Source organism: Poecilia mexicana, unplaced genomic scaffold (assembly GCF_051168715.1).
Source record: "Poecilia mexicana isolate PSO_F unplaced genomic scaffold, ASM5116871v1 scaffold_13, whole genome shotgun sequence".
Lineage (NCBI taxonomy): Eukaryota > Metazoa > Chordata > Actinopteri > Cyprinodontiformes > Poeciliidae > Poecilia > Poecilia mexicana.
The window spans coordinates 14,109,301-14,125,886 of NW_028263382.1; the positions used below are offsets into that span (position 1 = coordinate 14,109,301).

The 16,586-nt window shown below is 39.8% G+C and overlaps 1 protein-coding gene across 2 annotated transcripts in view; it reads right to left on the minus strand.

The window, feature by feature from the left end:
* Positions 1–15,261, minus strand: part of LOC106905162 (chloride channel protein 2-like) — a 103,278-nt gene extending 88,017 nt beyond the window's left edge. For both annotated transcript variants that reach the window (XM_088011711.1, XM_088011710.1), the window contains exons 1-2: positions 15,017–15,261; positions 3,345–3,495 (exon numbers count right to left, since the gene is read on the minus strand). In XM_088011711.1, coding sequence (XP_087867837.1) covers positions 3,345–3,495; positions 15,017–15,067 — 202 coding nt within the window. In that variant the 5' untranslated portion in view covers positions 15,068–15,261. The remainder of the gene's footprint in view (positions 1–3,344; positions 3,496–15,016) is intronic.
* Between the last annotated feature and the right edge of the window lie 1,325 nt (positions 15,262–16,586).

The following is a 16,586-nucleotide window of genomic DNA, read 5'->3' on the forward strand; positions in this document are numbered from 1 at the left end:
AATGTTCTTGTTGTTGCATCCAGAAATAAAGACTTACAAAAAAAAAAAAAGAAAAACAGAATACATTTTCTGATCAGTTACCATGTGCTTTATTGGATGGCTTGGACATGTGAAATCACACAAGATAAGTTGAAGTAAATGAAAGTGAAAAAAAAGTAAATGAAAAAAAGTCAATTTTATTTCTAAAATAAAATGGGTCAAACATAAGCAGATATAAAAGTTTACTAAGACTTTATGGCAGCCATTTCCGCAGTAGTCAGCTAGTAAAGGATAAAGAGTGTTTTGTGTAGAGATAATAAATGTTGGAATTTGGAATCAAATCCCATACTTTTCCAAAGTGTGGAATTTAGAAAACCAAGTAGAAAAACTAACCAAGATATGAAGTTTTATTGACAAGCAATATTATAAAGCTATTGGCTAATTTCACTGAAAACTCTTGACTTGTTGCTTTAAAACTTGAAAAGCCAAGTTCATTGATTAGCAGCTGCTAATAATCAGAATATTCTTATTTATTTCTTCAAAATAACAATATCCAAACTGATCGTGTTTACATATTAACAGATGATAGTCGTCTGAGCCGCCACGAGTCAGCTGTTACTCATCGACAATCTGCGACACCGCTGGCAATAACTACAGACACGATACCTGTTGCTCAAGCTGCTCCGCTGTCACTGCATTTTACTGAGAAGAATGTCTGGAGTGGGGCTTGTACAGCTTGTACAGCCCCACTCTCTCTTCCCATTTCTCTCTCATACACTGAAAACAGCTGAAAAGATGACAGCCTCCTTGGCGACAGAGATGGCTGATGATATGCTGACAATGCTGTTGGCTGCAGCATTCAGCATCATTACACCACAACAAATGAGCAAGACTGCATGCACGTGCGAGTGTGCGTTATGAATAAAATATAGATAAATATGGGCCTCCTGTAAGCAGTGTGTTTCTTTTTGTTTGTACACACACAATACATTATCTGCAGCTGTAAAGCACATAAAATGACAAAGTGTCTGAATGCGTCAGATTCCCAAGTACTTTCATCCTCTACATCATGCTTAATGGCTCTGCCTTGCTGTGTGTTCATATCTGCCTTTTTTTCCTGCAGACATATAAGTGAGCATAAGGCTGAACTGCTGTCCAAACAACATCTCTCATAATTGTGGCGGGCTGCTGAGCTAATCAATTGAATCAGTGGCACCTCCACCGGTGTTGTGATCCATCTGAAGAGTACAAGAGCTGGTGGAGTAATGGAAGACTGATTCATCAGCTGCCAGCAAAAAACAACACTGAAGCTCATCAGGAAGATGAGAACAGAGGACACTCATGCACACAAATGGGCTTATTGGGACAAAACCATTTTCAAGCTGCCTGCAGTTATGCTATGGCGACACTAGAGGGCTCCCTGCTGTCACAGAATGAGAAGTGACACCAGGCTGATGAGATGTATATAGTGGCAAACTCTGTGATGTCTCATTTAGAACAGAAATTAGCAAAACAAGGTGAGGTCAGTTAAAGGGCAACACAACTGACACTAGGGCTGTTGTAAACGAATATTTTAGTAATCGAGTAATCTATCGATTATTCTTACGATTAATCGAGTAATCGGATAAAAAAAAATTATAAAATGAAATATTGGTAAATCTGGCATAATACCGGTGTTACTATCAGATATCAATATCAGTCCAATTTTTCATATTTGAGCATCCCTAACAGTTGCTTTTTTGTAGTTTAGAAAACTAACCTGTAACAATAATAGCTCACTTTCTAAGTTAACCAGAAGAAAAGTTATAGAAAAATCTGAAATTATATTGAATTTAATAACAAAGAGGCAGGCTCACAAATATGCTTATAAAAATGTCTACAATCCAGCTTTTAGTTTATGTATTCATCTTCAGTGAGTTTAATAGATTAATTAAACTCACCTTGCCACCTAACCTGTCACGCTTTGGGTTTGAAAATACGGGAAATGCCGCCTGGAGTGGGAGGAGAGGGCGAATGAACGAACGTAAGACGGGGTGGAGGGGAGGGAATAGACCAGCGGACTGACGAACCGTTAGACCGGGGGACGAACACGGGGGGAAGTAATACGGGATATTTACGACACCTTCACTGGTCACACTCAGAAACTCATCTACCAGCCATGTACGATGCGCTCCGCCACCCGTTTCTTCAGACCGGGATATGAAATTTATTGTGCGGTTCGTCGGTAAAGCTACATTTACACGGTAAGCATCAGCTACTCAGCCGCCCGCCCTGTTCAGTCTATCCGCTCACCTCAGCGCTCTTCCCGCCGTTCGCTTTCAACCAGCAGCCCCGGAGGAGAAATGCTGCCGTACTCCAGGCATTCCCCCAGTCATTTTAAGGATGCTTATTGGTTCCCCAAAAACGATAAAAAGTCGGGCATTATCATCAATCAATAAAATCCCCACGGGCCAATCTTGAAGATTGGACTTTGTGCCGCTGAGACTTAGCTTTTGTCAACAACTCAGAGGCGGAAGTGAGAGCTCCGCGCAACGCAAATGAAGTCCCGGCCGGAACACGGTGCGCTAACTAATAAAACATAAATTAACGAAGCTTCGAGGCAGGTACATTTTCCTCGAGGAATTTTAGTAATCGAGGTACTCGAATCATTCGAGGAATCGTTTCAGCCCTAACTGACACAAATGTGATCAGGCTTTCTCTGTTGTTGCTCCTATTCCAGAGCAGAGCTCAGTACAGTCTGGGTCATTTTAAAACGCTTCTTAAAACTTATTTTCATTCATTAGCATTTAATTGAGACCTGATATGCTAACTTTTCTGTTGTGATGTTTTAGTTTTATTTTCTCTTTCGTCAGTTTATTCTATTGTGTTATTTGGTACCCACACTTTTGACTCTGATTTTTTTCAATAAATGGTTTAAAAAAATAATTAATATCTTCTGATATTGACACTGGAAGACAATAACTAATTAAAAGAGGCGCCAGGTTGAAATTAAAAGGCCTTCATGACAAACCCTTAATGACATTACTGCAGTCAGAGGCCTGAATCTTATTAAGAGTGGTCCAATCACTGGACTGACAGTTCCTCTTAAGTATGGTGTTAAATGACCGTTTTCAGTTATGAAGGCCACTCACTGCTGCACAGCAGACCTGATTATCGAACACTCTGAACATGACAGTCAGAGCAGCTACGTCCTACAGGTGCAGATGTGAAGACTCTGATAAGAATCAATACAAACTATTTAAACCAAAAGGGAAAAAATATGTCTGTAGATAAAAGTTACGACGCTTACTTTAAATTTAAAGATTACTTCTGCAGCTTCACATGGACCACATTCTGACCAATGGGAGTTGCTTGCTTGCACTTACTGCAGCACTTGGCACAGCGACCCTTGTCGCTCTCCGGCAGGTCCAGGATCCGGCTGCGCTCACTGACCAACCGCTTCTGCCCACTCTCCCTCTGCTGGGCTGCCTCCTCTTTGGCGTACTCCCCGAGTTCCTGGGTGTAACGCCCATACATCTACAGAGGAGAAAAGTGACACATTTAGCCCTGAGATGAATGGATATATCCATCAGTATAAAGTCCAGAATGCAGAAAATCTAGAGTGTGTCCCTTTAAGTGCGTTGGCCCAACCACAGATTGCGTGAAATGGAATGAATCAATCAAGTCCAAAAAGTCTTTCACCAGAGGTTTATCTGGGCAGCATACATGTAAAATTACCTATAATTAAAATATGACCATACTCTAAAGTAATCCATGCCATAAGTTCAGAGAATTCATGAATAAAGTCCTTGTTGAAATTTGGCGGATGGTACAACACCACACACAGAATTGGTTCAGTTAAAATACATACATTACTCTCACTGTGTGCTTCCCTCATTTTGAGTGTTTTTTTCTGCTTGACTCATAAAATTCGGCACCATCTTACAGACTTCAGACAGGGCAAACCTCAACATTTACTCTGCCATTTACACTGGCCAGAAGAAACCCAGTTTTACCAACTATTCCTCCGAAACACAAATTGTCATTAGAACGGGACAAGAGAATTGATTTTCCTCTTGGCCACCCATAACAAAGTTCTAAATTTTTTCAAGGAGTTCACAAAGGCTCACATTAGAGCCTAGAAAGCCAAATAGCAAGTTTTATCAAACAATGTCTTGCAAAAGTTTTCATACCTTTTGGAAATTGCTCACATTACAACCAAATTATAATTCATCAGTATTCAACAGACGTTCCTTGAAGATTTGTTAAGAACATTAGTTTATGAAAAACCAAGGAAGACAGCAGACAGGAAAGGTTTAAAGCAGGAGTTGGGTCTCACGCAGTGAACATTAACAGAACTATTCAATCTAAAAATAAAATAATATTATAAAAAGGTTTTAGGCCTACATTCAAAATGTTGTGTGATTCTCAATGAAATAATTTCTCAATGAAAAATTGTGGGAGCAGCTTCATAGTTAGGGGAGTTTGTATAAACTAATGGTTTTCATACAAATGGCACTAAAAAAGTGCTGATTTTTTCCATCAGCACTTTTGATTGCAATTACTTCCCTTTTTAACTCAAACACAATTATTCTTGTAACTGCACAGCAAAGTAATAGATGTACTGCTATTTATTTTTAAACACTCCGATGACCTTTGCTAGATGTTCACACATGTTGGCATTAAACAGGACTTCAAAGCAGTTCTTATGCTTCTTGGAATTCATTCTTTACTGCCCAGCAAAATAAACTGGTTGGATAACTTGAGGGAATACACAAATTTGTGCATCCACCCACATAAACACAAACACACACACAGAGCTCATCTGCTGCACCTTGTAACAGTGTCTGCAGTACACACAATTACAACTCTATTTTTAGACACACTCTCACACAAACCTGCATATACCTGCTCGGGGTTTATGAGAACAATGAAGTCAGACAGGTCACAATAGTATAATTAGGGTCAATGATTACAACAGGTTGGTCGAGAAAGACAGGAATTCATGCCTTAAAACTATCAATGGAAACAAGGAATGGAGAATATTTTGGGAAAACAAAGGCAGTTCAGCTTATGGATCACCACCTAGTGAAAACTGAAATCAAACTGAGAATTCAGCCAACTTGAAGAAAGGTTGAGAAAGTCCTGCCCATATCAAGTATTCTTGGTATTTGTAAAGGCTCACCACATGTGCCACTAAGGCCAATGAAGTTCCAGCAAAAATCAGCACAAATACAGGCTTTAACTTAAGCAAGGGATCAGAGGTCAAATGTGCATGATCACACTTGATACTTCATAAGAAAAATATTGCTTAACCATACAGAAACACTGATACTTCAGCAGGGCCGAGCGCAAATCGTGACACCGCACCTCGTACTGGCACTTCCGGTGGCAGGTCTGACACCTGCCACAAGTGCCACTGCGTTCGGCTGACTTCGGCTGACCTCGGCACCTCTTACTGGCACTTCCGCTGACACCTGCCACAAGTGCCACTGCTTTCGGGACTAGCTGCCAGAGTTGCCACTGCGTTCGGCTGACTTCGGCTGACCTCGGCACCTCTTACTGGCACTTCCGGTGACACCTGCCACAAGTGCCACTGCTTTCGGGACTAGCTGCCAGAGTTGCCACTGCGTTCGGCTGACTTCGGCTGACCTCGGCACCTCTTACTGGCACTTCCGGTGACACCTGCCATTAGTGCCACTGTTTTCGGGTCTAGCTCTCAGTGTTGCTACTGACTTAGGCAAATGGACTACATATCCCATGATGCTTTATTACTAGTAGAAGAAGAACTTAAACACAGACGAAGAAGACAGAATTTAATAATTTTTTTTTCGCATAAATACTTATGTTAGCTGAATTCCTACACGTTTATTATATCATGTATGATTCGTTCATCCTATTTATTCACTAAAGTTCATCTGAATAATCCAGCCGACTCCTTCCGTCTTTGAATTAATCAAATACACAGAAGGTATCAGGGATGCCATTGGTTTCGGCACCTTTGTAACAGCTGAGTCTCGCCTCCACTAGAGCTGCTGTTAGATGTCCAGGATGTTTCAGAGCTGTCACAACTGTTTCCGATGTTTTGGGGGATGGCAATGACAGTTTTTTGAAAACGTGTTACTTATAATGCGTGTTTATAAAAAAAAATTCAATGGTAATTGTATATTTATCCATTTAACACTTTGAATATTTTTGACTGAGTTTAATTCAATCAAGATGGCCAATTGAATATACTATAAAGTGTCACTATTACAGTGGAACCTGTCACTATGTTCAAAGACACATCTGGTTAATCACACATCACTGATAGTTAATAGGACTTTTTACTTAATCAAAATGACATTCAACCCTTGCCCATGTTTATATCGCAGAACAGTGGCTGACATAGTGCAACAGGAAGCCAAATGTTGCAACTGGATAATAGTAATAATAATCAGACTCTGTATAACGTATATTGTAGAAATTAATAAAGTTTGAAAAATAAATTTAAGCTTAATGATCATAATTTCTCATGGAGGAATAATAAGTTATTTGATCCTGATGTAGTAAATTCACACGTTGACTAAACATGAATTTTACAGTAGACTTCAAATTGCTGTTTAAAGTATTTACATACAATGGCTAATAAATATTGACAAATCAATTACTATGCATATACTTTGTGACATAAACTTGAAAAAATGTTGAAACATATCTGCCAAATAAAATAATATGTAAACAGCACAATTTTCTTTGAAAAAATCATTTGCATCTTAAGTATAAACTAAAGTAATTTTTATTTCCAAAAATATGTAACATTCTTGTTCTTAATGCTGCTTAAGATTCACACATTGTCAAATTTTTTGAGGTGTAAATAATTTGTGTTTTGACTTATCAATATTCAATATTGGTGTAAAAAAATTGAAGTTGTTTTAACTTGAAAGTGAAAATCCTCCTGCTGCCTTGAAAATGCTGTTGAAATGCATTTTTTAGCTCAGATTTTAGTCATTCTCTCATCTTTGAATAAGAAAACTTTGAAGACAATGAACCGAACCAGAAAAAAACACAGAGAAGCAACCTTCATTTATGCCACACAAATCTGTAATAAACTTGACAAATAATGAAAAATAGCGGGGATTAAATGTAATAAATAAAAACAAGTAATAACTATTTAAAAATGATTAACTGGCATTTTTGGAAAATTATGATAACATGTTTCTTTTTTTAAAAAATGCATTATCTTAACAAAAAACACTGAAAGTTATAGTGGCTGCCTGGTCTATTAGATAATAGACCAGGCAGCCACTATAACTTATGACATCCTGTGCACTGTCATGGAACCAGGCTGAACATAATGTCACTCTGGAATTGTCAATATCTCATGTTGCCACTGTCAGAAATGTTAACTAATAAGTCAATATTAGTGAACTTACCCGGTTTAATAATCAATAGCATTATATTAAGGTCATTGTATGAAAATAATTATAATCCGGAACTGACAGGAGCTTGTCAGCACTGACATACCATGGCAACCGAGTGTCAGTTGTAGTGGTAGGTACCTACTGGTAGCTATTATCACCTGTTGCAGAAGAGGTCCCATCTGAAAGCGCAGGAGTTGTCTTTCTCTGTTTAAGTCTGAACACCGGCTGTATATTTAAATATGTATGAGAATTATGTTGTAATTAAGATATATTTTATTTCTATTTGTTTGATCTAAAGTTATTCATATGCTACATTCTGTCTGAAACAGATAGAGAATGAGGTTAGCAGCCTGTGGCACCCATGGCCACCTTACTTGTGTCACCTTACCCAGTGGTAAGGTGGCACAAGTGGCACCTTACCCAGAAGCCCGTGGCACAAGTGACAGCTTATGGCAACTGTCAACATGTTTTCACTGAGGCTGTTTATTGGAAACTGAAATTTGAGACTGTATAAAAAATAGACCAGGGCATATTTGCTTTTTTTAAGGGAACAGAATACTTAACAAGAAATGCAATACTTTGTGCCAGATCCACCATTATTTTCATTAATTATAAATTCATTCATATTAATTCTGACACAGAAGCTGTCACCAAAGAATATTATATTTCTATTCTATTGTTTTCCCCACTAAGCATATTTAAATATGCTGAAGTATGTATAATACAATTAAAAATACTTTAAAAATACAACTGTTTATAAATATGGCTGCATGTATAAGGTTTCCAGTAACAAAACAGCGTGTTATGAAAGATTAAATGTTCAAATACGTCATTGTGCCTGTTAAACATATAACGCTGAGTGGAGCGGTCGAACGCTATAAGATGGCCGCCCTAAATCTCGTGAGCAAAAATAGGCGAGAGGGGTCCGTGAGGCGTGGGAGGTGCCAGTATGAGGTCGTGGCAACCCTTGGAAGGTGCCGAAGTCAGCCGAAGTCAGCCGAACGCAGTGGCAACACTGACAGCTAGACCCGAAAACAGTGACACTAATGGCAGGTGTCAGAGGAAGTGCCAGTAAGAGGTGCCGAGGTCAGCCGAAGTCAGCCGAAGTCACCCGAACACAGTGGCAACTCTGGCAGCTAGTCCCGAAAGCAGTGGCACTTGTGGCAGGTGTCAGCGGAAGTGCCAGTAAGAGGTGCCGAGGTCAGCCGAAGTCAGCCGAACGCAGCGGCAGCACTGGCAGCTAATCCCGAACGCAGTGGCACTTGTGGCAGGTGTCAGACCTGCCACCGGAAGTGCCAGTACGAGGTGCCGAGGTCAGCCGAAGTCAGCCGAACGCAGTGGCAACTCTGGCAGCTAGTCCCGAAGGCAGTGGCACTTGTGGCAGGTGTCAGCGGAAGTGCCAGTAAGAGGTGCCGAGGTCAGCCGAAGTCAGCCGAACGCAGTGGCACTTGTGGCAGGTGTCAGACCTGCCACCGGAAGTGCCAGTACGAGGTGCGGTGTCACGATTTGCGCCTGCTGTCTCTCTGATACTTCCATACAGGAGACATGTCTAGGTTTCTGTTCCTAATCCCTAATGGGTTCAAGTAATTGCCTGGTGCTTTACATGCCAAGTAGTGCCTAAGCTCATTTCTCATTTCACAGATGAACATGTATTTAGAGCTTTAACATGTTAAAGCTCTAAATAATAAATAAATAAATAAAGACTGAACGCGTCTTCAGTAAGACTGAACACTGCCAATGCCTTTAAAGAGCCACAGATTTTATTGTGTGAACATGCACTTATGTCATCTTCAATCAGTCACTGACTACAGTCTGACCCATTTTGACATGTTTTTCTCCATGCCTCTTGCCGGCCCAAGCCTCCATGGGGCCCTAAGCAAAATTTGGTTTTGGGACCCTCTAGTTCAACTAACAATGTGGACTGGCTGCAATTAGCAGTCTGATCATTAGATCATTCACACACCTGCTATAAACGTATTGCATCTCTGGCTGTTTGCATTGTATACATGTATAATATAGGATACATTTATTGGCCAACTGATTTATTGACCAGTTAATTTCTGGGTGCCGATTTCCTTAATTTTGGGGATGCGGACCTGTGCTGGACTGATTCTGAACCTTCAAATGATTTTAACATATGTTTCACATAACTTAGAAGTTGATGTAAAAAATAATGTTTGTTTTAGCCACAAAATGATTATGCTCAGCAGCAAATAACATATCTCCAACTACAGCATAGAGCAGCTCATCGATGTAGCAGCTATGTAGCCTGACGTAAAAACATTTTGCTAGACGATGTTAAACATTCAGAAATTTTAATAATTGTTATCAAACGTTATCAAATACGGCGTTTTGAAGCCAAAAATACCTCAAAAATATACAGAGTCAAGCAGGAGAATCAACTCATTTCAAGTTAAAACTCAGTTTCACACAAAGACCCTAGCAAAATGTTTGGCTGTTGAACTGGACCGTTCCAGGTCGCTATCAAGCTAATTTTCTATTAGCAGCTTTACTAATCTTTACATTACATTACCAGGACACATTAAAACAAACCTTTATCTTGGCTTTTTTCTATTCTTCCTCCTATCTCTCCCTGAAGGATAAGTCCTTTTTTGAGACATTGTTTTACTTACTTAACGTCTACCGGAGTTAGACGTTGGACGTTTGGATGCGCTCTGCACGTGGCACAGCAGCTCATGATACCGGCGAAGCGTGCGGTACCTACCGCGGTCACCAGGGGGCCCCAAGAGCATTTTTTTTTTTCTTTATCAATAAAATAATTTCTACATACATTATCAAATATATATTATTGCAAAGACAAATCACCTCGTGGCGAAATTGTGTGTTTTTGATATTATAATGACAGAAATTATAACTAAAAGAAAGAAAAATCAGTTCCATTGAGGGGGCCCCTTAGTGACCCTGGGGCCCAAACACATAAAAATCCTCTTTTTGCGTTTTCAATCTTCATTCTCACATTCCTCTTCATAGAGAAGAGGTGGGCTGTGAGGACTCCATATACCTTGCTGGGTTCATATAAAAGCCCAATATGGGAGAAATAGTAAACAGTGGTACAGATTTGGGGTTTCTGGCATCGAAGGACAACCGCTGCTCGTGCAAAGATGGCGTTCTGCATGGCCTTCTCAGCCACATCCATGATCGTCAACCCTAAGTTTTAATTAAACGAGTAGACTTCAAACGGGACGGAAACTCCAAGGACCCAAACATGAGGGGCAAAAATAGGCTTACTGAGATGCACCCCCTCTGAAATTTGCATCTGAGTGGAGGAGGAAAACAAACAGACCCATCCAAAACAAAGACATTACTGCTTGAAAGCCTGTCATTATGCTGAGCATAGTCAGAAAAGGCCACATGGCCAAGCCTGCCTGCTTTACTAAATTGATCCCAGATGAAGGGGTTGTCCTGCATTCAGTGTCCTCATTATGTGGGCAACAGAGAGCACGGAAGACAAATGGTAAACAGAAGGGGCATCGCTGGTGTAGAGGTAGAGAGAGCACCCCTCATATATAAAGGTTATTGCCAGGATACGATCTCAAGGTCGATTCCTGACCTTGAGACCTTTACAACTTGTCTTCCCAACTTCTCTCTCAGCCCTGGGGGTCAACTGAGGGTCTTTCCAGTTTCCATTTGGAAACTGGATGAAATATGCATGAAGAGCATGAAGTGATCTGAAGGCACGCACGTGCACAGCTGGCTGCAGTCCATCTATGAAAGCCTAAATGACCGCTTGACTTAATATGAAGGACAGTTGTGGTAGAATGGAGGTGAAGTCATTAGGTCTCCACCTTCCTCACCTAGAAACCACCACTGACTCACAAAAAGGCATGATTACCCCTTAAACTTTGACTGTTTAATTTTAAACTCAAACTTCAATGTATGGAATCAAAAACCCTGTTTCCCAATTTAATCAGAGAGTATATCCAGCTTTTCTGTGAACACCTCAGAGGCTTGATAGATGACTTTGGAGAAAAGTATCCTAATGATAACCAAAAACCCAGCACATCAGGCAGCGGCTATGGACAACTTGAAGAACTTAATCCTGAGCACCTTTAAAAATGAAGAAGACAGCAGCATCATTCATTCATTGATTCATTCATTTCTTCTGGAACTCTGGTTGGAAGATGGTTGGAGTTAAACACCTAAAAAACACTTTAAGGACACTTGGTAGAAACTGCAAACGACACCTCCAGCACGATAATGACCCAAAAGGTCTAGACATACTAGCTCTGGACTGGCAGCTGAGTATGTGCTCTTATTCGCCCTATTTTTAGCTCAGGTGCAAAGATCAGAGATAGGGATATGGATAGGTATATTTGTGCATGTTGTTCAGTTTGTGCAGGGTATCCATAGTGTGCCCTTCCATGTTGTGTGTACAGTATGTGTGTGTGTGTGTATGTGTGTGTGTGTGTGTGTGTGTGTGTGTGTGCGTGCGTGCGTGCGTGCGTGCGTGCGTGCGTGCGTGCGTGCGTGCGTGTGCATCTGTGGGAGGACTAATGTGCTGCGGTTAGAGTGACGAGAGGGGTTCAAAGGCATCCAGTCATTCTCCAGGGATGAAGAATCTTGCGGAATTTGTTTGCAGGAAGAGGAAAAGCAACAACAAGGATAGACCAAATGCACAAATGCTATATTTGTTAGAGAAAATATTTTGGGCAGAAGAAAAAAAAAAAGGCATACAGAAGCTGTACAAAAGATTCTTTGGAAAAACAAAGAATCGTTCACAAGAAGGTATGAAATAGAGATAACATCCCTTTAGTAATGTAAGGTGAGAATTAAGTTAAGACCTTTAAAGTAATAATTGAATCTGTGACAGCTGACAAGTTAAGGGAATTCAGTGGAAAGTCTTTCTGGAAAGAAGTTTTACAAGTTCTTGGAGCTGTTGGATATAAGGACTTCTTGATACACAGGAGGTAAAACACATAAGTCATCTGTCTACTATCATCAGGATCTGACTCATCATGGAAAACGTGGTTTTTATTTGTTTTTTTAACGTTTGTTCAGAGAGGGGAACGTTACACAGTGTGCACTTTGCACACACAATTCAATATCTGAATTGTAGTTAGCACAGGATCTCTGAAACTTTACCTCCCATTTCCTCAACTGTCAGTCCACCTTCTGTCCAGACTCCCTGACAGAAATTAGTGGGGTGGATTACACTTAAACCTCTGATGTGTTCTAACATCTATCGTGTCTCAACATCTGTTCCAAGAGCCGTTCTAACCCGGCTTCAGAGGTGCTTGTTGGAACTGTTTGTAGGATTAGCAAGATTAATTCTACTGTAAACCAGCCATGTATAAACTGCTTTGATTGAGGCTTATTAGCAGTGTGAACAAAAAAAATCTGAGTCAGCAGATGCAGGCTTAGCATTCCAAAGTCATAAAAGATGACAAATAAAAAACACAAAGAGATTAAGGTGGGGTCTTTATCTCAAAAGTTTTACAGAATTTCTAAAATTTGTCAACTGTACAGCAGTTTGTGTTTCTACACTAAAAGGTCCTGGAAAGACCATCTAAACCAGCTGATATAGTAAGACTTTTTACCCGTCTTAAGAATTGTCTGCACCTGCAACATACTCGTTTAATGAGATGCAACACTTTGATTTTTGTGGAAGATTTAGAACTTAGCAGGAAGAACTTAAAGTAAGCTATACAGCCTTCCTGTTATGTGCTAAAATTCTCACTTTGCACTGACTAAATTAACTACAGACATGTCTCACACCTGATTACCTGGCAGACTTGGTTCTATAAGAATATACAGTAGTCACTTGCACACTCACCTCTCCAAATGAATTGGATTTTTAAGCAAACAAACTGGAGTTTGTGTGAATGCACACTCAGTATGTCAAAAAAGAGAGAAAATCTCTGCATCTCTGAGTTTCCTATAATTAACAGAAACATCAGCCACATATAGCGTTGCATTTCATGTGACCAGGTTGAACGTTGTTAATATGGGGAGTTTGCAAATATGTGAACAGTCAGAGTTTTGAGTGTCAGACTGGTCGATCACAATTCACAACTGATCAAAATGAAGTTTTCTCAACTCATTGCACTAGCTGACTTTTTTCTTTTTTTTTCTGCATCTCTAATTGTAAATGCACTTGATCTTAAAAAGAGACTGGGATAGTACACATTAAAATTGTTCATATCTTGCAGGAGCAGTGTTTTCATTTTAGTCTCCTTTAAATAAATTGTATTTCATTTGAGCTCAACATTACTGCTAGCTAAATTATTCATTATGATGCCAAATTCTACCATTGAGGTAATGGCCATAAAATCAGAGTAAGAATCGCTTGTTGGAATTACCAAAACTATAATTACAATAGCACTGCTTGGCCAGACGTTTGCTTGTTTAGGACGTACCTTATAACATGCAGTAAAGGTATTTTCATGTTAAACTGCACAGTCTTACTTGAACACCACTAGCCCTTTAAGGCTGTTGCTAGAGGGTTTATCCCTCGCGCGCAGCCCACACCCACCTAATGGGTGTGGACTCCCCGGTCTGTATAAATAACAATCAGACCGGACAAACGGCTCCCTCTTTTTCTTCAGCGTAAGATAGTATAATAGAAAATTTCATCTTTAGCCTTATTTCATCTGTCATGGAATTGATGATACTTTTTACCATTTATTTACTGATTATATCTGCTGTGTTTTTGTATTTGTGCAAGATGTGGTTTCCATTAAAGAAGTTTCCAGATAATAGATGTTTCTGCAGCTGTAATAGTATAAGAGACCTGAAGACATCCTGGGTAAAATGCTTAACCTAACAATTGTCTCAAAGGACTGACATGTGTGAAATGTGGTTTGTACCCTTTTTTTGACCCTGCACCCATGAGTAATTGACAAAGAAGAATTAGAAGTTTCTCCTGTTCTCTTTCCTGCCATAAAACATCCCCTCAAGAGATAAGATCTGACTTTGGGTGGGTCATTTCCTTGCTGTGACTATATAATGATGTGATGTGTGTTGTACAGGGCACTTCTCCTGACTGTGTTCAGTGAGACAGGTCTTCGAACGCTTTTGCCTTCGAATAAAGAAACTTAAAGACAAAGATTAATCTTTCTCTTATTGTTGAAACAGATTCTCATTCTTTGATGAATGAAATTTCCATAACAATAGCACTGTCTTAAGAGCGAAGATGTTTTCTAGCAGTACCGTCTCTTTGTGCCTGTCCTGTTAGATGGGGTACATCATGTCCTTTGACGGGTACCGGATCTGCGAGAGATCCCTGGCCCCCCAGCACACCGACCTTGCCCTGAAGCCTCAGCCCTCTTGCCGTTCCTGTGCTCTCCTCCCACTGGAGGAGAGGAGGCGGAGGCTAGCCTTTTTCAAGGATGGCGGTAGGCGGGGCGATGAGCCCAAATATGTTGAAACAAGTTTGTCAGTCTGCTCACTCCTGATTTACAGACTCAGACTTGAGTTTTTAGCATGTAAATGTCACAATGGATCATTCAACTCATGTAATTTTCACATTTTCTTTATATTTTCACTCGAAATAAACTTTTAAAAACATTCTACTGTTTAGCTACCAGATGTGTGCGGGGAAAGCCAGGTGGTACTATCCATCAGTCCTGGTTTCGGAGACCACAGAGAGCCGTGGATAAATATGAAAGTGCCAAAATGCAACAAGTGAAACTCACCAAAGTTTGTTCATACTGCAGGGCTCGCTGGTCTGAACCGTCCTCCGCCATGGCTCTGCTCCGTATCTCACCCAGTGACTGGTTGGAGGGATTTTTGGCTTGGAAGTGACAAGAAACCTGGTCAGTGACGTCTCTCCACGCACTGGCTAGTTAAAGCATCAGTCTCTCAAGTGTCCGTACAGCAGTTCACTAGGTGAACTCTAACTTCACGCTGTGTCTCTGTTATTGTGCTAAAACGCTTCATTTTATAGCTTTAGTTCCCAGCAAAAAACACACGCGAGGCGGGACTTGAGTGTGGAGTAAAGCCCAGCCTCCTTCCATTTGACAGTGCAAATTGTTCCTGCAAAGCCTATGCTAAGAGTCAAGTCTTTTTCCAGTACCTTAAAAGTATTAAGGTATCAATGTCATTTATCCAGCAACCTCAGAATTGGTCTCCTTTTTCCTGACAAAAACAATCCTGAGTGAAACCATCAGGATTCTACAGAACATAGAGAAAATCTTATTAAGGCAAAAATAATGGTAAAGGATATCAGTAGTGATATGCCTATTTTCTCCTTTCTCTTTCTTTGATCTCTTTTAGTACATAGCGCTCTTTGCCGATCGAAAACTCTCCACAAGAGGTACAGGATGCTCTGACCAGTTGCCATCACAGTTTTGCCCTTGTCAAATTCACTTTGAGGACAATATGTTTACTTTTTAAATAATTTTATGATATAAAAATATATATTTATTTTTGTGTCAGAATGGGTTGTATGTCAAATGTTCAGATTAAAAAAATCAAATGTACATTTAGTTGAATAATTAATTTGTAAATATAAATTTACCCTAAAGCTTAGAGTGCCTCCCAAAAGGAACATTTCTTTGCAGTATATTCCCAAGAACTGTTCCTCTGGGTACAGAAATAAAACCTTTATTTACTATGTCTGTACAGCTCATACCCATGTGAGTACAATCATTACTCAAAGATTTCTTCTAAGCATAAAATCTGTTTCTAGTGAATCCACTGTAGTTTGGATCAATAAGTGGAAAATTGTTCAAAGTATTTGATGTCAAAAGATCAGATTTTAACGTCAGGTCAGTTGAGCAAAAGATAGCTCTTTCTGCAGTTCAACTTGTGGTTGACTGAATTTGTCTTGAGATGCTTGATATAAAGAAACTGAAGTGTTTGATGTTCTGTGGCAGTGATGTGAAAAAAATATGGGAAAATCTATTCATAGCTGTCAACAGGAGGTTCACCTTAACACAGAAGAAAAGCACGCAGGTTTTATAGATTGTTAAAAAATGTGTGTATTATTGTGTTAATGATTAGACTGATTGCTTTGTGCACTGCATGTTTGAAAGTGACAGCGTTTGTGGCTTAAAGTCCTTAAGAAATCAATCATGTGATGTTTAAATGCTTGCATGCCACAAGTTCACCAACATGTGGTCAAATAATTTCAAGAAAGTTGATCTTATTGAGATTTTACATCTGGCCTTAACTGGAAAATGTAATATTGCTTTTATCAAATAAAAAGCTTTTTGTATGGATAATGTTGCTGTTGTGGTTGTTGTTTTTATGTTTTTAGATTTA